We start from the raw sequence: 19,190 nt of genomic DNA on the forward strand, positions 1-19,190 counted from the left end.
AGAAGAAATGAAGTCCTTGCTTGAGAATGATACCTATGAGTTGGTGAAGCTACCGAAGGGTATGCGAGTTTTGAAGAACAAATGGGTATTCAGAATCAAGAATGAAGAACACAATTCTAAGCCTCGGTATAAGGCTAGATTGGTTGTTAGAGGCTTTAGCCAGAGAAAAGGTGTTGATTATGAGGAGATCTTTTCTCCTGTTGTGAGGATGTCATCCATTCGTGCTGTGCTTGGATTAGCAGCATCTCTTGATTTGGAGATTGAGCAAATGGATGTGAAGACAGCTTTTCTTCATGGTGATTTAGACAAGGAGATCTACATGGAGCAACCGGAGGGCTTTGTTGTTAAAGGAAAGGAAGATTTTGTGTGCAAGCTTAAGAAGAGTCTTTATGGGTTGAAGCAAGCTCCAAGACAGTGGTACAAGAAGTTTGAATCTGTTATGGGGAAGCATGGTTACCGTAAGACAACTTCAGATCATTGTGTATTTGTGCAAAAATTTTCTGATGATGATTTTATCATTCTTTTGCTTTATGTGGATGATATTTTGATTGTGGGCAAGAATGCTTTGAGGATTAATGAGTTGAAGAAACAGTTGAGTAAGTTCTTTGCTATGAAGGACTTGGGTCCTGCCAAACAAATTTTGGGCATGACTATTACTCGTTATAGAGATTCCAAGAAGCTTTATTTGTCACAGGAGAAGTACATAAAGAAGGTGCTTCAAAGGTTTGGCATGAATGATGCCAAATGTGTTGCTAGTTCTTTTGCTCCTCATTTTAAGTTGAGTACCAAGCAGTGTCCAACCACTGATGAGGAGAAACAAGCAATGGATGAAATTCCTTATGCCTCAGCTGTTGGAAGCTTGATGTATGCTATGGTGTGTACTAGACCAGACATTGCTCATGCAGTTGGTACTGTGAGTCGTTTTCTCTCTAATCCAGGTAAAGAACATTGGAATGCTGTTAAATGGATTATGAGATATCTCAAAGGTACAACTAACTTGAGTTTGAGTTTTGGTGGTGAGAAACCTTTGCTAGTTGGCTTTACTGATGCAGACATGGCAGGAGATATTGATTCTCGAAAGTCTACTTCAGGTTATTTGGTCAAGTTTGCAGGGGGAGCTATTTCATGGCAGTCAAGGCTACAAAAGTGTGTTGCACTTTCTACCACAGAGACAGAGTTTATTGCAGCAACTGAAGCATGTAAAGAGTTGTTGTGGATGAAGAAGTTTCTTGCAGCACTTGGTTTCAAGCAAGACCGTTATGTGTTGTTGTGTGATAGCCAAAGTGCTATTCATCTTGCCAAGAATTCTACTTTTCATCCAAGATCTAAACACATTGATGTTAGGTATCACTGGATACGGGATGTGTTAGATTCAAAGTTGTTGGAACTTGAGAAAGTTCACACTGATGACAATGGTGCTGATATGATGACAAAAGCATTGTCAAGAGAAAAGTTTGAAACATGTTGTTTGATCGCCGGAATGGCGAGAGCCTCCACCTAGTCGAGAAGGGGGAGATTTGTTGGGTTTTTCTCTCCTTTGTGAGGCCCAAGCCCAACATTTTGAGGGTGTCTCTTGCACCCATTGTGCCACAACCCTAGTTCAGATTTTTGGGGGTCATTGAGAGTGAGAGAGAGTAGCCACCAAGTGAGAGAAAAGGGAAAAACAGAATTCCCGTTTTTGCCCAAAGCAGTAAATTTCTAATGTCAGTTTCTGAGTTGTTCACCGTTGGATCGGCTTGAAATTTAAACTGCATGTTCCTATCATCTTGTTCTTCATTCTGGTCGGTGGAGATGTTGATTGGAGATTTGCAATGAGAGAAATTGGCTTCGCAAGAGAGAAATTAGGTTTCCCGTTTTTACACAGAGCAGCAATTTTGGAACGGCAGTTTCTCATTCTTTCACCGTTGGATCGACGTGAAATTTGAACTGTAGATTCTTCACATCTTGTTCTTCATTCTGGACGGTGGAGATTTTAATTGGAGGTCTGCAGAGGGAGAAATTGGCTTCGACAGTAGCTCTGTTTTTTGGGTATATTTCATCTTCTTGCTTTTCATTTGTGAGCTTTGGTGCTTTGATGTTTTGGCTGGTTATATGCACATTTTTGTGCTTTGTTTGAGACTCTCTTGTACCTCATTTGATTATAGTGGAGCTATTTCATTGGTCTGGACGACTCGTGGTTTTTACCTCTCACATTGAGGGGGTTTTCCACGTTAAAATCTCGGTGTGTTCTTATTATTGCTTTACTTGCTATATTTGCTTGTTATAGTTGCTGCCATATTGTGTTGTGAGTGCTTCCATATTGTTCTTGTATTGGACATTTGTGTCGTTTCCGCTGCTAGGCTCTATCAGTTAGATGGTGCCAATAGTGGAGACATGGATGCGGTCACTTATTCAGCACTGGAATTGAGTTACAATTGGTTGGAATCTGAGGAGATGAAGGATGTACTCTTGCTTTGTTCCGTAATGGGATCCTTTTTTATTCCAGAGTACATAGTGACATGCGCCATGGGTTTAGACCTATTTAAAGGAATAAACACACTAGCCGCTGCAAGAAATAGGTTATTCAGAATACTTGACACCTTGAAGGCCTCTTGTCTGATGTATGAAGGTCGTATGTCTTCTTGTCTGTTGTATGTGCATGACATTGTTCGTGAAGTAGCTGTATCCATAGCAAAACGGGATCGCCATGTTTTTACAACAAAGCATGGAGATGCCTTGAAGGAATGGCCGACAGAGGGATTTCTAAGAAGCTGCTCCCAGATTGTCCTGGATAATTGCATCATCAATAAGCTTCCTGAAAAGTTAGATTGTCCTAATCTTTTGCTTTTTGTATTGAATAGTGCTGATCGTTCTCTGGAAATCCCTGATTCTTTCTTTGAGGGAATGAAAAGCCTCAAAGTGTTAGAATTGAGATGCATAAACTTGCCTTTGTTACCAACATCTATTTGTGGGCTAACTAGCCTTCAAACATTGCACTTGTTTATATGTGTTCTACAAAGTATGGATGGAATAGGAGCTTTGAAAAATCTAGAAATTCTTAACCTCTGGTGTTCTTCCATGATAAACTTTCCTAGTGAAATTGGTCAGTTGACTAAGCTAAAAATGTTACTTATGTGCTACTCTGGAGTTGAAGTCATCCCGCAAAACATCATATCAAGATTGATCAGTTTGGAGGAGTTTTACATGAGAGGTATTTCAATTGATTGGAATGGTGAAAATTTAGTCAGCAAAACAAAAAATGCCAGCCTTGATGAATTCCGACAGTTGTTGAACTTGACAGCTCTAGGATTAGAAGTTCGTGAGGCTTGCATGTTGCCAAGTGATCTGATGTTTGATAAATTAGAAAGGTACAATATAGCTATTGGAGATGTCTGGGAAGGGTTTGATATTGATGATGAAACACTGAAGACGTTGAAGCTCAAGCTTGAGACCAATATTCACTTGGAGCCCGGGATCAAAGGATTGATTAAAAGAGCAGAGAATTTGTATTTGGATGAAGTTGGAGGCATTTCGAATGTACTCTATCAATTGAATGGAGACGGATTTCCTCAACTGAAGCACCTCCACATCCAAAATAATGCCTTAATTCAGCACATCATTGATTTTAAAGAGAGGACTCATGTTCCATCCCCCTCATTTCCAAACCTGGAAAAACTGGTCATTCAGAATCTCGATCAGATGGAGAAAATTTATGATGGGCCACTTGCGAACAATTCTTTTGCCAAGCTCCAGGCCATCAAAGTTGAAAACTGTAATAAAGTGAAATATCTTCTCTCTGTTTCCATAGTTAAAAGCATGTCTCAGCTTTCAGAGCTCGAAGTTTCTCGATGCAAACTTATGGAAAGGATCGTGTTTGAAGATGGTGATGCAAGTGCAATGAATGACGAAACTGTTGAAACCATTCAGTTTCCATTGCTCCATTCTCTAACTTTACAACATTTGGATGAGCTTAAAAGTTTCTTTTCTCATCAGCCAACATCTTCTGCTATACCCCTTTTTAACAATCAAGTAAGTGTTTTACCTTCTATTCTTGTTTCAAATCTTTACGCGCATACAGGTAAGTCCTAAGATGATTATTTTCAATGATAATTAGGGTTTTTTAATTTATTTATATATTGTATTTTATGAAGAGTATCGGTGGATCTGAATAATTATGACTAAGCATAAATAACATATCTAATCAAAAGTAGTATTAACTATTAAGTGGTATCTTCTGACTTCTAAAAGATTGGAAGACCATTTTGCTTAGTTGTTATACTCTGTAAACTAATAAATATACTTATATTAATTTTTTAAGATAAAAATATAATTTTTTTTGTTAATATTTTTTTATTATATTTCTATATAGCATATTAAGTTAATTTTAATGTCAAGAAAATATACAATCATCAATCATGAACCAAATTTATAATAACTATGTATTCAATTCAATAAAATTGAAAATGCATTTCACTTATGTGTGTGTGAGAGAATAGCTTAAAACATTTTTTAAAATTATAGTAAATAATTATTGATCGTCATGAATACTACTAAGTACTTTTTATGGGTACTAAAATCATATTTTAAATGATCATAGAAAATTCTCATTTTCCTTGTACCGTAGGTATGCGATTTTTTTTTGTTTTTATGACATTTCATTTACTTGTTTTAGTTATTTCTTAGCTACTTTTATTAATTTTATTTTGTTGCATTTCTTTTCAATTGTTAGTTTATTACATAACCCCTACAAATTTTGAAATAGCATTGAATGCTAAGGTTTTTATAATCTTTCTTTAAGCTTTTGTTAACATTTTTATATTTCACGTAGGTTGCATTTCCTAATTTGGACACTTTGAAGTTGAGCTCACTCAATTTGAGCAAAATTTGGAAGGATAATCGACACTCTTTTTACAAATTGAGAAATTTGATTGTTGAAAATTGTGATGGTCCAAAGTATTTGTTCTCATCTACTATGGTGGAGAGTTTTTCCAACCTCATAAAGCTTGAAATAAGTGAATGCCATCTAATGGAGGAGATAATAGATCCGGTAGACAGGGACAACAATATTATCACGCTAGAAGAGGTATGATAACTAAATGGTAACTATTGTTTTGGAAAAAAAAAGAATAGGACTTTTGTTCCAATACTATGTATCAAATAGACATCGTATATTTTTTCACTGGTAACTTCTGTTATTGCTTATTCTTTGTTAATAGTATAATGATAGAAGTTATGTATGGTTTTTAAATTTTTGAATGATAGGTTCGATTCTCCAAATTGCAAACAATTATCTTAAAGGACATGAAGAGTTTGAAGAAGATATGGTACAAAGAATTTTCTAAAGTGAAGACATTACAAGTCAACAATTGTGAGAAAATTAGAGTAATTTTTCCTTCTTCGATGCAGAAAGCATATAATGATCTAGAGGCATTAATGGTAATCGATTGTGTTTCAGTAGAAGAGATATTTCAACTGAGTTCTGATGAAAATTGTAATACAGAACGAACACAACTTAAAAAAATTACTCTAAAAAAATTGCCAAAGCTAAAACAAATATGGAGCAAGGATCTTGAAGGAGCTCTTTGCTTTTGCAATCTAGAGGAAATATATGTAGAGAACTGCGAAAACTTGGAATTTGTATTTCCATGTTCAGTAGCCACAAGTTGCTCGCATCTTAAAGAACTTTCAATTAAATGGTGTGGAAACATGAAGCAAATTGTTGCATTGAAGGATGAACCGACGGTCTCAACTACTTCCTTTGAGTTTAACCATTTAAACACTTTGTTGCTTTGGAGGTTATATAATCTCAAAGGGTTCTATGCAGGAAATCACACATTAACATGTCCATCTTTGAGAAAATTAGATGTTACACTATGTGTGAAATTAAATTTGTACAGAACCCTTTCTACAAGTGGCCATCAAAAGCTTCCTGATCAAGCATACATTGTTTCAACGGAGCAACAGTTGGTAGCTGAACAGGTATACTTTTTTTATATTACTACATATATCAATTTGCATGAAAGTCCAATGCATATAAACATGGTTCTGTTTTTAATTTATAATTTTTTTTAAAGATTCATTATTACATTGTACATTGAAAAATTGCATTGGTACCGTTATGTCTAAGAACACATAATTTTTCTCCTTTCCAAAATAGCATTCTCAAGCATTGGTATATATGTACGAAAGTTAAGTTACAAAATGTTACAAGAAAAATGTTCGAAATTAAATTCTTTATATATGCAATTAATTATTTGAATAGTTCGTTGGTAATTATTGGTATAGAATTGAGGAAATAAAGTATTTTGGCACAATTCCAAATTTTAAAAACGAAATTGCTTTAAAAAAAAAAGAATTCTAGAAACGAAATGGAAATTATAGTAGCAAATTTGAAGTCTACGATGTGAATAAACACAGTAGATTTGTGCTCTTTATTCTCTTCTTTCGTTTTTTTTTTTTAATGTTGTCTATTCTTTTTTACAAATTACGAGACAGACTAACATTTTAAGATTACTAATTACTACGAATTAATAAACGCTAGATTTGCTTTCTTTATTATTTTTTTGAAGGACATCGAAAAGGGAGTGGATCCTTTCCATTGAAAAAAAATTGGATGGTGTCCAGTGTAGGATTTCACCCTTCATTGTTTTCTCTCTCCTATTTAATTTTAGTCCCACTTATAAAATTAAAGGTGAAAGATCATACTTTATTCTCTGAAGTGTTAAAAAAAAGGAGAGGATCTATTTCCCATTGAAAATAGTATCTTATTGTAAATGTAAATTCTGTTTTGTATATGTTCAAGGTAATTCCTAATTTGGAACACTTGAGAATAGACGAAAAGGATGCTAGCAAGATATTTCAATCCCAAAATATAGGTCCTTTCTTCAACAAAATATCATCTCTTAGTCTGTGTATGTATGAGGACGAAGGTTCTACTTTTCCCAATCAGGTTTTGCAGAATATATGCAGTTTGAAATCGCTAGGCGTTGAGTGGAGTTCCTTTAAGAAGATATTTCAAGATAAAAGACTTGGAGAGAAAAAGAATTGTGCAAAACTCCAACGGTTAACACTGCATCAATTACCAAATCTTCAACATATATGTGAAGAAGGACTGCAAATTGACCCAGTTCTTGAGCTTCTTGAATCGTTATGTGTTGATGGATGTTCAAGTTTGAAAAACCTGGTTCCTTCCTCTGTTAGCTTTTGCTATTTGACCTATCTTGAGGTAGTAAATTGTAATAGTATGATAAACTTACTTTCACCTCCTACAGCAAGAAGTCTAACCCAGCTCATAGTAATGAAGGTAATACAATGTGATTCACTTGAGGAAATAATATCCAAAGAGGGTGAAGAGATGACAAATGACATCATATTTTTCTGTTTGGAAACTTTGGTGTTGGATTGTTTACCAGGACTCGGTAGGTTTTGCTCGCAAAAGTGCTTTCTAAGGTTCCCATTGTTGCATGAGGTACTAGTTAGAGAATGTGCTCGCATGATGTACTTCTCTGAGGGGAACACGACAAGCACACCAATGCTTCAAAAAGTACAAACATCAGAGAATAGTAAAGAATTTTCTTGGAAAGGAAATTTGAATGGCACCATAAAAAACATGTTTGAAGATAAGGTATGCTTTATTTTACTAATTGAATTTAATTTGCTTCTTTTTCTAGATTGGATGCAAAATGGCTAAGTTTGTTGTATAATATCTGTGGCTTTAAATAAGAAACCAGAACTGAAGGCTACCTATTATATTATTTACCCCATTTTTTGCCAAAATGAAAGGGAAAAAAGACAGAATAAAGTCAGGGGCATAAATCCTTGTTCTAAATCGCATTAACATGTCTGGAAAAAAAATATATTAACATTGAATTTTAAAGGGGACCTTTTTTTCTCTTTTACACGAATATTAAAAATTTATTTTTTAATGATATAAATTATTAGAAGATGATGTATTCGATGCTCACATTTTTTTACATGAACATATTGAAATTATATAAATAAGAATAAGAATAATGGTCATTATTTATGTTCTTGTTCTCGTCATTTCCAACCATCTAAACAAAAGGTCAAAAGTATAACTTGATTAAACTTGAAAATACATAATAGTTTGGCCATTTTGAATTTGCATTCTTAGTGTGGCATGTCGTGTGTTTGTATTTTCTATTTGATATTCTTTTTAAAAAATATAGCTTAATAATTAAAAAAAGAGAATAGTATCATCAAATACAAGTAGTGTTTGCTTACACAATTATAAATTTACAAACTCTACTGAATGTACACAGGTACGTAGTTTCAAGGATTTAAATCTATCAAAATATCCTGAGCTAAAAGAGTTATGGTATGGTCAACTTCGGAGCAATATATTCAACAATTTGAAGAAGTTAGTGGTTCACAATTGTGAGTTTTTAACCGATGTGCTCTTTTATCCAAATTTAATAGATGCGCTTGTGAATTTGGAAGAACTAGATGTAAGAGACTGTAATTCTTTAATGGCTGTGTTTGATATTGTGAAAGAAACATTTGCGGAAGAAATTGTGGTAAAGAAATGTTCTCTTTTGAAAAAGTTAATTCTTTGCAGTCTTCCAAATTTGAAGCATATTTGGAAGGAAGATCCCAACACAACTTTGAGCTTTCAGAATCTATGTCAAGTCTCTGTTATGGATTGTCCAAGCTTAAAAAGTCTCTTTCCACTCTCTGTAGCTATTGATATGGCCCAACTTGAAGGCCTTGTAGTATCAAGATGTGGGATTGAGGAGATAGTTGATAATAAAAGACAGACAAGGGAGATGATTAAATTTGTGTTTCCTCATTTAAGGACCTTGTGGCTACAAAAGTTGCTTAAACTGAGGACATTCTTTTCTAGCATCTATTCTATTCAATGTAAATCTTTGATAGATTTGTTTGTGGTCAACTGTCCAAAATTGACGCTATTTCAGACAACATATCTCAGTTGCCAAGAGCGAGCTTCGGATGATAAAATTTCTATCCCAATGCATCAACCTCTTTTCCCAGTTGAAGAGGTATGGACAGTTAATATTTCATCTTAGATTCTGTTTTTTTACATGTTGAAATTTTTTTCTTAAAATCAGTATTAATTTTTTTAAAAAGAGTAAAGTATCGTTTTTGTTCCAATGTTTGGGGTAAATCCTATTTGTGCTCCTAACGTTTAAATCGTCCTATCTGTATCCCTAAAGTTTGTAAAAGTGATTTAATGTTATCCTGTCGTCAATTACACATCATGAGCGCTTTAGTTTGAGTTTTAAAAACCTCTTTTTGAAGTTAGAATATAAATATTTGGATAGAATCGATGATCTACTCCGAAAAATAGCTCATCAAATGTTGAAACTAATTCCTACAACATTTACATAATTCACTTTTCTAAAGACATAATTGAATCTAAACATAAATAGTGGGTATAATATTAAAATCGACCACATCCAAATGAGACCTAATTGAGAATGAATACATCTAAGTGAGAATAATTGAAAAATATAATCTGATTTGTTAGTATAATTAATAGTAGGATAACATTGAATCACTTTTGTAAATGTTAAGGATACAAATAGGACGATTTAAACGTTAAGGATACAAATAGGACTTACTCCAAACATTGGGACAAAAACGATACTTTACTCTTTTCTCGTTTATAGAACAATATTTTCAAATTGATGATTGGGAATATCTTTTATTTTTATTTTTATCTAGCACACTCTATACATGCTAAATAGCTTTTGTTACCAAGTCCATGAAGATAAAATCTAAATTTCCTAAGTTATTTTAGGCTAAATTAATTTGTTAGTCTTTATATTTTTTTCATATTTATAATTAGGTTTCTATACTTTAATAGTTTTTAACATAGTTGTCAAAACCGAACCGGTAATCGAACCGATCAGGTTACTGATTTACTGGTTTATTGGTTCAACCGATAAATTACTGGTTCAACCGGTAAAACTGCTCTCACATAAATAAAAAATATAAAATAGTCTAAAACTTAAAATTAAAATTTGAAATACATATTTTTACTAACATTTTAAAAACAGTTAAGTCAAATTTTATAAATAACTAATACAAATATAAACATATAATTAGTTCATACTACTATATAGTATCTTAATTAGATACAATAAGAATAACAATCTATGAATTATATCCAAAGAATAATTTCAAAGTCTAAATATTTTTATATAATTAAATAATTATATAAATGTTTTTTTTTCAGAATAGGTAATTTTTATTTTATTTTTTTATTCATTATCATTTTTTATTTTAAAATTAATTAATTTGTACTTCAATTAAAAAATGAGTTAAGTATTTCCATGTTTATATATATATATATTTATTAGTTAGAAAGAATTGATATATATATTTTAAAAAGCATTTAAAATGTCAAAGAAATAGGTTAGTCCAGTGGTTGTTAACTTGGTCTTCATTCCAGAAGAGCTAAGTTCGACTCCTATTGTTTGCAATGCATTTTTTCTAATTTCACACCTGCATGCTAACGTCAGCATGACGTCATCGGCACGCAAGTTGACCATTGACCACGTTGTTGACCGGACCGGTTCGATTCTGAACCGTGTCAGTTTTGACCGATTTGATCGGTTCGTACCGATTTTGACCGGTTCATTTTCTTAAGCGATTAGAATACTAAACCGGACCAATATAAGGTCCGGTTCGCCGGTTTTACGGTCGAACCGGTCGGTCCGGTCCGATTTTTACAACTATGGTTTTTAATTAGGTTTTTAGATTAATTTTAAATTTGTAATTAGATTTTTATTTTCTTTTTGGGTTCCTCGCTCGATATTCGGGGCTTCATTCCGATGCTTAAGCGAATCCAAGTCACTTGTGACGTGGATCAACTCCTGTTGGTGTGTAATTAGTTTCTTATTAATAATAAACGTTACAAAAAAATATTTTTAAACATTTCACATTATATTAATAAATATGTCTCAGCATAATCTGGAAGTTAAATATTTTTAGAATAGTAAAGACCTAATTACAAATTTAAAAATTGGTATAGAAACCAATTAAAATTAAAACTTTTAAAGTATAAGGAGTTAATTACAAATTCAATAAATTTATAAAGTCTAACAAAATAATTTAACCATTAATCTATACATTAATTCGAATAACATGTGTATAAAAATGTACAAATATATTATTAGGTATGGTAGAAACTAAAAATAATTAAAAATCTAATTATGCATAGTAATGTAAATGTTATGTAACATTAAAGAAAATAAAATGGTTTAACTCGAATTCTAGTAATCATTTTTTACATCTTTTATTTGGTGAGCATGTAATGTTTCATATCTGACTTTTTGTTCTCTCTTTCCTAATATCCCATTAAAACTACCCCTTTTTTCTTTCTGTGTTGTGCTACTAGGAGTGAATTCTGAATTCTCCAGAAATACCCCTACTATGTGTTATATACGGTTATGGATTTTTAATTTTTTTTTATAAAACATCAGTGATATTTTATCTTTATATAATTAAAAAAAAGTTTTATTACATAACACCAGTGACGTTTTTGGCTTTACATAATTAAAAATATTTTTTTATTATAAAATATCAGTATGTTTTATCTTTATATAATTAAAAAAAATTATTTCAAAACATCTTTACATAATTTAAAAACAAATTTATAATATAACTAAATATTATACTACTACTATAACAGTGTAAAATACTGAAATAACTAAATATTCTCGTATTTTATATAAAAATCTGTAATATATAAAAAGTTGGGCCTTAAAGCTAATGCTCAACATAAATAGCTTTATGCAATAAAAGAAATTATACGAAATACATTAAGAATGTAATTTCAATGTATCATTAGTATAAACGAGTTTTACATTTACATTAGACAATTACTTGTTAGTTTTTATAACTATTAGGGGAATAATCATCCACAAGAAAATATATTATTAAAGGATTCTGTAAAATGATTTACACGATAAATACATCAAAATAAATTCAAATATTCATTATTATAGATTTAGTTACATGTAATCCATTGAAATGCATTCGTGTCAAATAATTAAATGTCATTTATTATTCGGTATTATTTTTGCTTACCTTTACACACGTGACACGTCTTTTTTAAGAATATTTTATGTAATTTGTAGTTTTTATGGTTTACAATTTCTAATACCGAAAATCCGAAATTATTTTGTCATATGTATAGTATATTATTGAAATATGACATTTTTTTTTGTTTTTTGCATTGATGCATATAGAAGCATTGTATATGATAATAGTGAAATAGTGTGAAAAAGATAAATATACCTAAGTGAGAAAATTAAATGGTCAAATTATACTATTTCATGTTAGATAATTAGAGATGTTTTTATTTTTTGTTGTTTAAATTTATATTCGCAAGATAATTAATGGAATATAGATTTCTTTAAGTAGAGTATTAAGGGATCAGCAAGTTCCAAATTTTAATAAAAGTGCTAGCCCTTAAACTTTCTCTTCCCTAAACTTTCTCTTCTATATATTTCTAATCATATTTGGGTGATAACTTGTATTGCTTTTTTGTTTAACAGGTACTTCCAAACTTGTATACTTTGGCAGTGAACAATAATGATGTTGAGGTTATATTGCAAAGCATGTATTCACAACACCAATACGACAAACTTGAACTTCTTAGGGTGATCCAATTTGAAACAGAAGGCACCACATTCCCATATTGGTTTTTGGAAAATACGCAGAATTTGGAGACACTAATTGTAGAATGGAGTTCTTTTGTAGAAATATTTCATGATCAAAGCATTGCTAGTGAGGAGGGACAAGTCACAATTAGCACACGGCTAAGGAACCTTACTCTAAATGAGCTACATGACCTTGGTCATATATGTAAAGAAGGATTTGAAATTGACCCTGTTCTCCAACATCTTGAACAGATAGATGTTGCTCAGTGTTCTACTTTGGTAAACTTGGTGCCTTCCTCTGTTACCTTTACTTGCTTGACACATTTGGAGGTAGTAAACTGCAATGGAATGATCAATTTGATAACATGCTCAACAGCAAAGAGTCTTGTCAAGCTCACAACAATGAAAATTGAATCATGCAATTTACTACAAGATATAGTGAATGCAAATGAAAATGAGGAAGACAAAGAAATTGCATTCTCCAGCTTAGAGACACTAGAACTTGTGTCTTTACCAAGGTTGCGTAGGTTTTGCTCATGCAAATGCTCCCTTCTATTTCCGCTGTTGGAGAATGTATTTGTGGAAGGATGCCATCGAATGGAAGTTTTCTCTATAGGAGACACAAGCACACCAAATCTTCAAAAAGTTCAAATAGAAGATTTGAATGGAACAATAAACAAAATGTTTGAGGATAAGGTTTGTCTTAATTAAATTTCTGCTATATCTATCATTGACAATGATAAGGAGAAATTATAGCAACAAAATCCACACACATACATGCTTAAAAGTTGTTTGACAATACTTTTTCTTGTAACTATGTTTTTTCTTTTTAATTTTCTATCTGCTGATATTTAAATTTTATTGAACAGGTATCATTTTGTATATCCAAACATTTGACCCTGTCTGATTATCCAGAGTTGAGAGATTTTTGGTATGTCAAAGAATATCATAATTTATTTAGCAATTTAAAATCTCTAGTGGTGCAAAAATGTGACTTTTTATCAACTGTTCTTTTTACGTCAAACACATTACAAGTTCTTCATGAATTAGAAGAACTGGAAGTAAGGAATTGTGATTCATTAGTAACACTGTTTGATGTGAAAGAAATGAAGTCTAATGGAGCAATGGTGAAACAAGCTAGCAAATTGAAAAAATTAAGCTTGTCTAGCTTACTGAAGTTAAGGCACATATGGAATGCAGACCCTTGCGAAATTGTGAGTTTTGAAAACTTGTGCACAGTGGATGTTGTTGAGTGCAAAAGTCTCTTGTATTTATTTCCACTCTCAGTATGCCTTGATCTCCCATATATTGAAAAGTTGAATATAGAGTCTTGTGGAGTTGAAGAAATTGTTTCAGTGGAGAAAGAATCAACTGAAATCAACTTTACCTTTCCTCACTTGAGTTACTTGAAATTTTTTCAACTGGAAAAACTCAAGAGTTTCTATATGGGAAGATTTACTTTAGAGTGCCCTTCATTAAAGACATTAAATGTATATCGCTGTGAGGCGCTACAAATGTTTACTTTCAACCATTCAGTTCTCCAACAGCCTCATCAGATAGAAGAAATTCATGATGCGCTTATTCCTCAAGCACTCTTTTCTATTGAAAAGGTAATGTCTCGTCTTAGTTACATTGTAGATACTATGTTTTATTATGTTATTTTGTATGTACGTTTCATCTGCATTAATTAAAACCAAATAAAACAAAAGAACTATACTTAAAAAAAAGACTAGGACAATAAATGATTTTTGTTTAACTGAATTTTTTACTTTAAATATGATTTTTTTTTTTTTTTGGCTTTGGATGTTTGGTATTTCAGCTAAGCCGCAACTTATTGGAAGAATTGGCACTAAATGGCAAGGATGCATTGATGATAATCAATGGCCACATGGAAGAAGCTAAATTTCCAAAAGTGAAGGTTCTTCGCATGCAATGCCTTTGTGACACACAACTTACTTGTTGGAATGATTTACCTGAAATATTTCCCAATGTAGTGGGTCTTCAAGTAAGACAAAGTTCTATGCAAACATTGTTTCCCGTTGAAGGAACTGCTCATTGCAGTACAAGAATTGCTCAGCAAGTGACGTCATTGGTGCTTTTTGAAATGGAACATCTCAAACATATTTGGCACGAAGAATCTCTATCTGATCAACCTGTCCCTCAAAATCTTGAGATTTTAACTGTTCACACTTGTCCTAATATGGTAAGCGTGGTGTCATCTTCAGTGTTATTCCAAAGTTTGAAAGAGTTGCATGTTGAAAACTGCAAAGGGATGACTCATTTGATAACATCCTTGCTTGCTAAAAGGCTAATGCAACTAGAAATGCTGACAATAAAAAATTGTGAGATGATAAAGGATGTTGTGAATGTTGATGATGAAGAAGAAGAAGCAGAGGAAGATATCATATTTGAGAACTTGCAATACTTAGAACTCTTTGCTCTGATTAGTTTGAGAAGTTTTTGCTATGGGAAACATACACTCGTATTCCCATCTTTGACTCAGTTCATTGTCAAAGGATGCCCTCAAATGGGGATTTTCTCACCAGGATCCATTGTAGCACCAATTTTGAGGGGAGTTGAAGTGGAAAATAAAAGAAAACGATGGAAAGGTGATCTTAATACTACTATTGAACAATTATTCAAAGATAATCAGGTATGCAATAAATTCTAAAGCTATACCATTAAATTTATTTATCTTTGGTTATAAATTTTAAAAATTGTTGGCAAGTGTGTGATATGTAGTTAATGGATGATAAAATATGCCAATTCTATACCGACCCTTAAATTTTTATTTTATTTCTTTTGCTTTACATTAATTAAGTGATAAATAGGAAGAAGGCTACGATGGGAGTAGATTCTTTCCAATGAAAAAAAAAATTGAATAGTGTCAATTGTGATTTTTTACCTTTCATTGTTCTTTCTTTTATATTTAATTTTGGTCTCACTTATAAGGTTAATGGTGAGAAATTACATTTCATTTCTTTAAGTGTTAAAAAAATTAGAGAAAATCTATTTCCGGCTACTGATCTGGTTGATGATTAATAATATATGGAGCATAGTCTTGATTACAAAATTCATTAATTGTAATTTGTTAATCGCATAGATAATGTCATCGAAATTTTGTAAAATTCTCATTCTTTTGTTCTAACTGTATAATCAGGGGCGAAGCCAATTATAATTTTTGTTAATAAAAAATTATTTTTTATAAAGATAGTCCCTAAATTATATTACACAGCTCTTTTTTTAGGAAATAAAAATTAGTTTTTTTTTTCAAATTATAAATACAATTCATTAATAATTTAGTGTAAGTCCATAAAAAAAAAGTTCAAATATCTTTGTATTGTATTAAAAAAAATTGAAGATTTTTGATGACCTTGAAAGGGGTTAAATCTATGACCTTTTTTAAAATTTGATTAATAAAGTCTCAAACTAAAATTTTTAACTTAGCTTCTGTTTGGTCTGCATATATGATTATGCAGGAGATAAATTCATTTTGTCTTATAAATTGTGAAATACAGAATAGAAAAAGAATAGAAGAAGAAGATACAGCAATATATTCTAGTTCAGTTGCCTAATGCAATGCAACCTATATCTAGTTTCCACCACAACGTTAGTGAAAATTTCACTATCTTTTCAAATATTACAAACACCAATTTCCTAGGACTCAACATAATCCTATCTGAAATACACAAGTTTTAACATAAACTTGACTTACCTTTGTAACTACCTAGACTCAACACATTAAGTGCTTATCCAACTTAGTAAGGGATATTTTTTAGGTACATGACACAAAACAAAAATATAACTAAAAGAAATCTAAAATCACTTTTGGCTTTTCTCTCCAAGTATTTCTCTCAACCTTTTCTCTCAATTTGTTTTTTCTCAATGCCTCTCTTTCTTGCCTTTTAACTTCTGAATGAATACAAAAAAAGATATCACATTGAAAAAGAAATACAAATAGTAAATAATGAAGAAAATGATGATTCACAACCTTAACTCTATGTGCTAAACCCAATTTCTGAACTTAAAATATTGTTCTTCATCTTGGTGGAGTGCTTCCCTTAGTGTAGGTGCAATACTTCTAAGATTTCAAACTCTATTTGTGAGATTTCTTTTTTCTCTCTCATTCAGGTTTTCTCTCATTGAACTCAAAATGAAAAACTAATTTTTTTTTTCTTATCCTTTGCATACTAAAGGAGAATTTCTTCAACAATCTTCACTTAAACTCAAATAAGGAAAGATTTTTCTGATGTAGCCTTTAGATGTGATATTTGCTTTAGAATTTTAGCTTTTTTGACTTTCTTCTTTTTAGCTTGAAAATGGTAACCCCACTTTTTTATTTTTGAACCCTAATTAGATTTTTTCTTTCTTGCTTTCTTTTTGAATTTTACGTGGGTGAGAGAAAAGAGAGAAAAGAGAATTTGGTTCAATAGCTTATGTTTAGATTTAGATGCAAATAGAGTTGCATTTTTTAGTTAGCACCCCTTTAAATAAGTGAATGGACTTGGATCATTAATTGGACTTTAAACTTGTTTTTAAGCTAGCCATGATTTTTTTCTTCTTGCTTATTTTGGCTTGATGTTTGCTTTTGTTTGTGATAGAAAATTGTTAGTGTAAGTAATAAATATTCCTATGAGATATGAGTGTATATAAGCCTCAAGTTTGTTGTTGGGTTATTTTATTTTATATTAATTTTCTGCACAATTAAACAAACTAAGCATACACTTAATAAGATTTTTAATTTAATAATAATATTTAGTCATTATCAATTAATTTTTTATTATTTTTTTAAACTCAACATTTGTTATGTTTTGTTTATTTAGTTTTTTCGTTATTTAACTATTTAATTTAATTATAATTTTATATTATCGGTGCTACAATATTAGTATTATTGTTCTAAATTTTAAATAACTTATTTTAAATTAAAATATAATTTTATATTTTATAAAAATAATTAATTGTAGTTTACACTTAAGTATATTTTTAATTATAAAAAATTATTTGACCATTCGAATTATGACATTTCCTAAATAATTAGTCTAGCTACTTCCGCTACTGTGTATAATATACATATTTAAATTTAATACAGTTAAACTAGTTTGATTTTTCTTTTGGTATACATCTTTCATTTAGTATTCTCTTATTTAATAAGTTCGTATATGCTTTAAATAAAAAACGGTAGTTAAACCGATAAAAATCAGCGATAGAGTTACATATTAAGAGCATATATTTTGATTTTATTATTTTTTGTGAACAGGAAGTCTCACAATTTAATGAGGATTAAGGTCATTCGAAAAGTCAGCCTACTCTATTTGCACGCGATATGCATGGGTGTAAGTCTTTCTTTCTTTGAATCACAACTTAGAAAAAGTAAGGAGAAGAATGTATGTTTTGAATAATTTAAATAATAGATTAAAAAAAAGTTAATTTTAATTTTAAAATTTAAATTTTAAATTAATTAAATTTATTTATATTTAATTAACTTAAAATATAATCTATTATTCACATTGTTCATAATTTTTATTGTTTATCCAGTTGATGAATTGCACAATTTATTGAGAATTTTCCAGTTCATTATTAGTAAATTCTTTTAAATATACAGCATTTGGTTTTCAAATACTTGGTTATTTGTAATGGATTTTTTTTCTCACCCTTTAATTTTATAAGTAGAATCGAAAGCTATATCTAGACAGCACAACTTACAAATATATTTAATACTTTACTGGATATACAAGAGTAGCCATCATAACATTTAGGAGTATTATGGAAGTCTCTCTATTATTATCTGATAGGTATTATTGTTGGCTATATTCATTTATAGTTTTATACGTAAGGAGACATACACAAAGTTGTTAAAAAAAACAAAGTAGATTACTTTCGATGGTCATTACATTTTTAAAAGGTACTCAAATTTGTTTATGGTCAAATAGTGGTAAAAAAAAGTTCTTGACAATAATACTTTTTTATCAATATCTGGTAACTATTGAAGAAAAAATCATTGTTGAATGTTGATAAAAGTATTGTCAAAAAAAAATTTCTTTTATGATTTATAGCTATCAAAAATACTTTTGAATTTTTTTTCTCTTGCAATTATTAAATCAAGTATATACCGATTAATAAGAATATTAAACACTTTTTTAGATACTTGCTGACTGTAAAAAAAAAAGTCATAATTAATATAGTGTTTGTTAATTAATAATACATGAAAATACTAAATCTATTGTTTAGTATTGTTATCTTTTTTTATGTGCCTACTAATGCTCTCTCTCCCTTAGACCCTCGATATCCAATCAGCAATTCAGCATCAATCTATCTATGTGTCACTCCTTGCATTGGCTTGATGTTTCCATGAAGACCACCAAACAGTACTGCAGTTTCAAATTTTGAAATATTGGAATTAGAGACTTAGTTACAACTCTACTCTTAATACACAATATTAAGTATTAAACATCTGAAAATTAGTGAATAATAAATTCATGATATTACCTTATTTTTATAAGAATATGAATATCAAATTATAAACACCTAAGAATTGAATAAATATAACAACTTTTTAAGGTT

At 30.8% G+C, this 19,190-nt stretch overlaps 1 protein-coding gene across 1 annotated transcript; it reads left to right on the forward strand.

The window, feature by feature from the left end:
• Positions 1 to 1,920: 1,920 nt before the first annotated feature.
• On the forward strand, positions 1,921 to 17,913 carry LOC107627489 (uncharacterized). The gene is made up of 10 exons (XM_088503585.1): positions 1,921 to 2,028; positions 2,340 to 4,008; positions 4,808 to 5,062; positions 5,242 to 5,958; positions 6,782 to 7,603; positions 8,262 to 8,999; positions 12,525 to 13,325; positions 13,499 to 14,239; positions 14,449 to 15,282; positions 17,887 to 17,913. The coding sequence occupies exons 2-10, from the start codon at positions 2,374 to 2,376 to the stop codon at positions 17,911 to 17,913; spliced, it is 6,570 nt and encodes a 2,189-aa protein (XP_088359711.1). The 5' UTR covers positions 1,921 to 2,028; positions 2,340 to 2,373.
• Positions 17,914 to 19,190: the final 1,277 nt, after the last annotated feature.

This window comes from Arachis ipaensis, chromosome B2, assembly GCF_059453495.1.
Source record: "Arachis ipaensis isolate K30076 ecotype BB chromosome B2, ASM5945349v1, whole genome shotgun sequence".
In the NCBI taxonomy this organism is placed as follows: Eukaryota; Viridiplantae; Streptophyta; class Magnoliopsida; order Fabales; family Fabaceae; genus Arachis; species Arachis ipaensis.

Coding starts and splice junctions, on each gene's coding strand:
- LOC107627489 (XM_088503585.1), top strand. CDS start 2,374: ATGGATGCGGTCACTTATTCAGCACTGGAATTGAGTTACAATTGGTTG. Junction 14,240..14,448: donor CACTCTTTTCTATTGAAAAG/GTAATGTCTCGT, acceptor TTGGTATTTCAG/CTAAGCCGCAACTTATTGGA. Junction 15,283..17,886: donor AATTATTCAAAGATAATCAG/GTATGCAATAAA, acceptor TTTTGTGAACAG/GAAGTCTCACAATTTAATGA.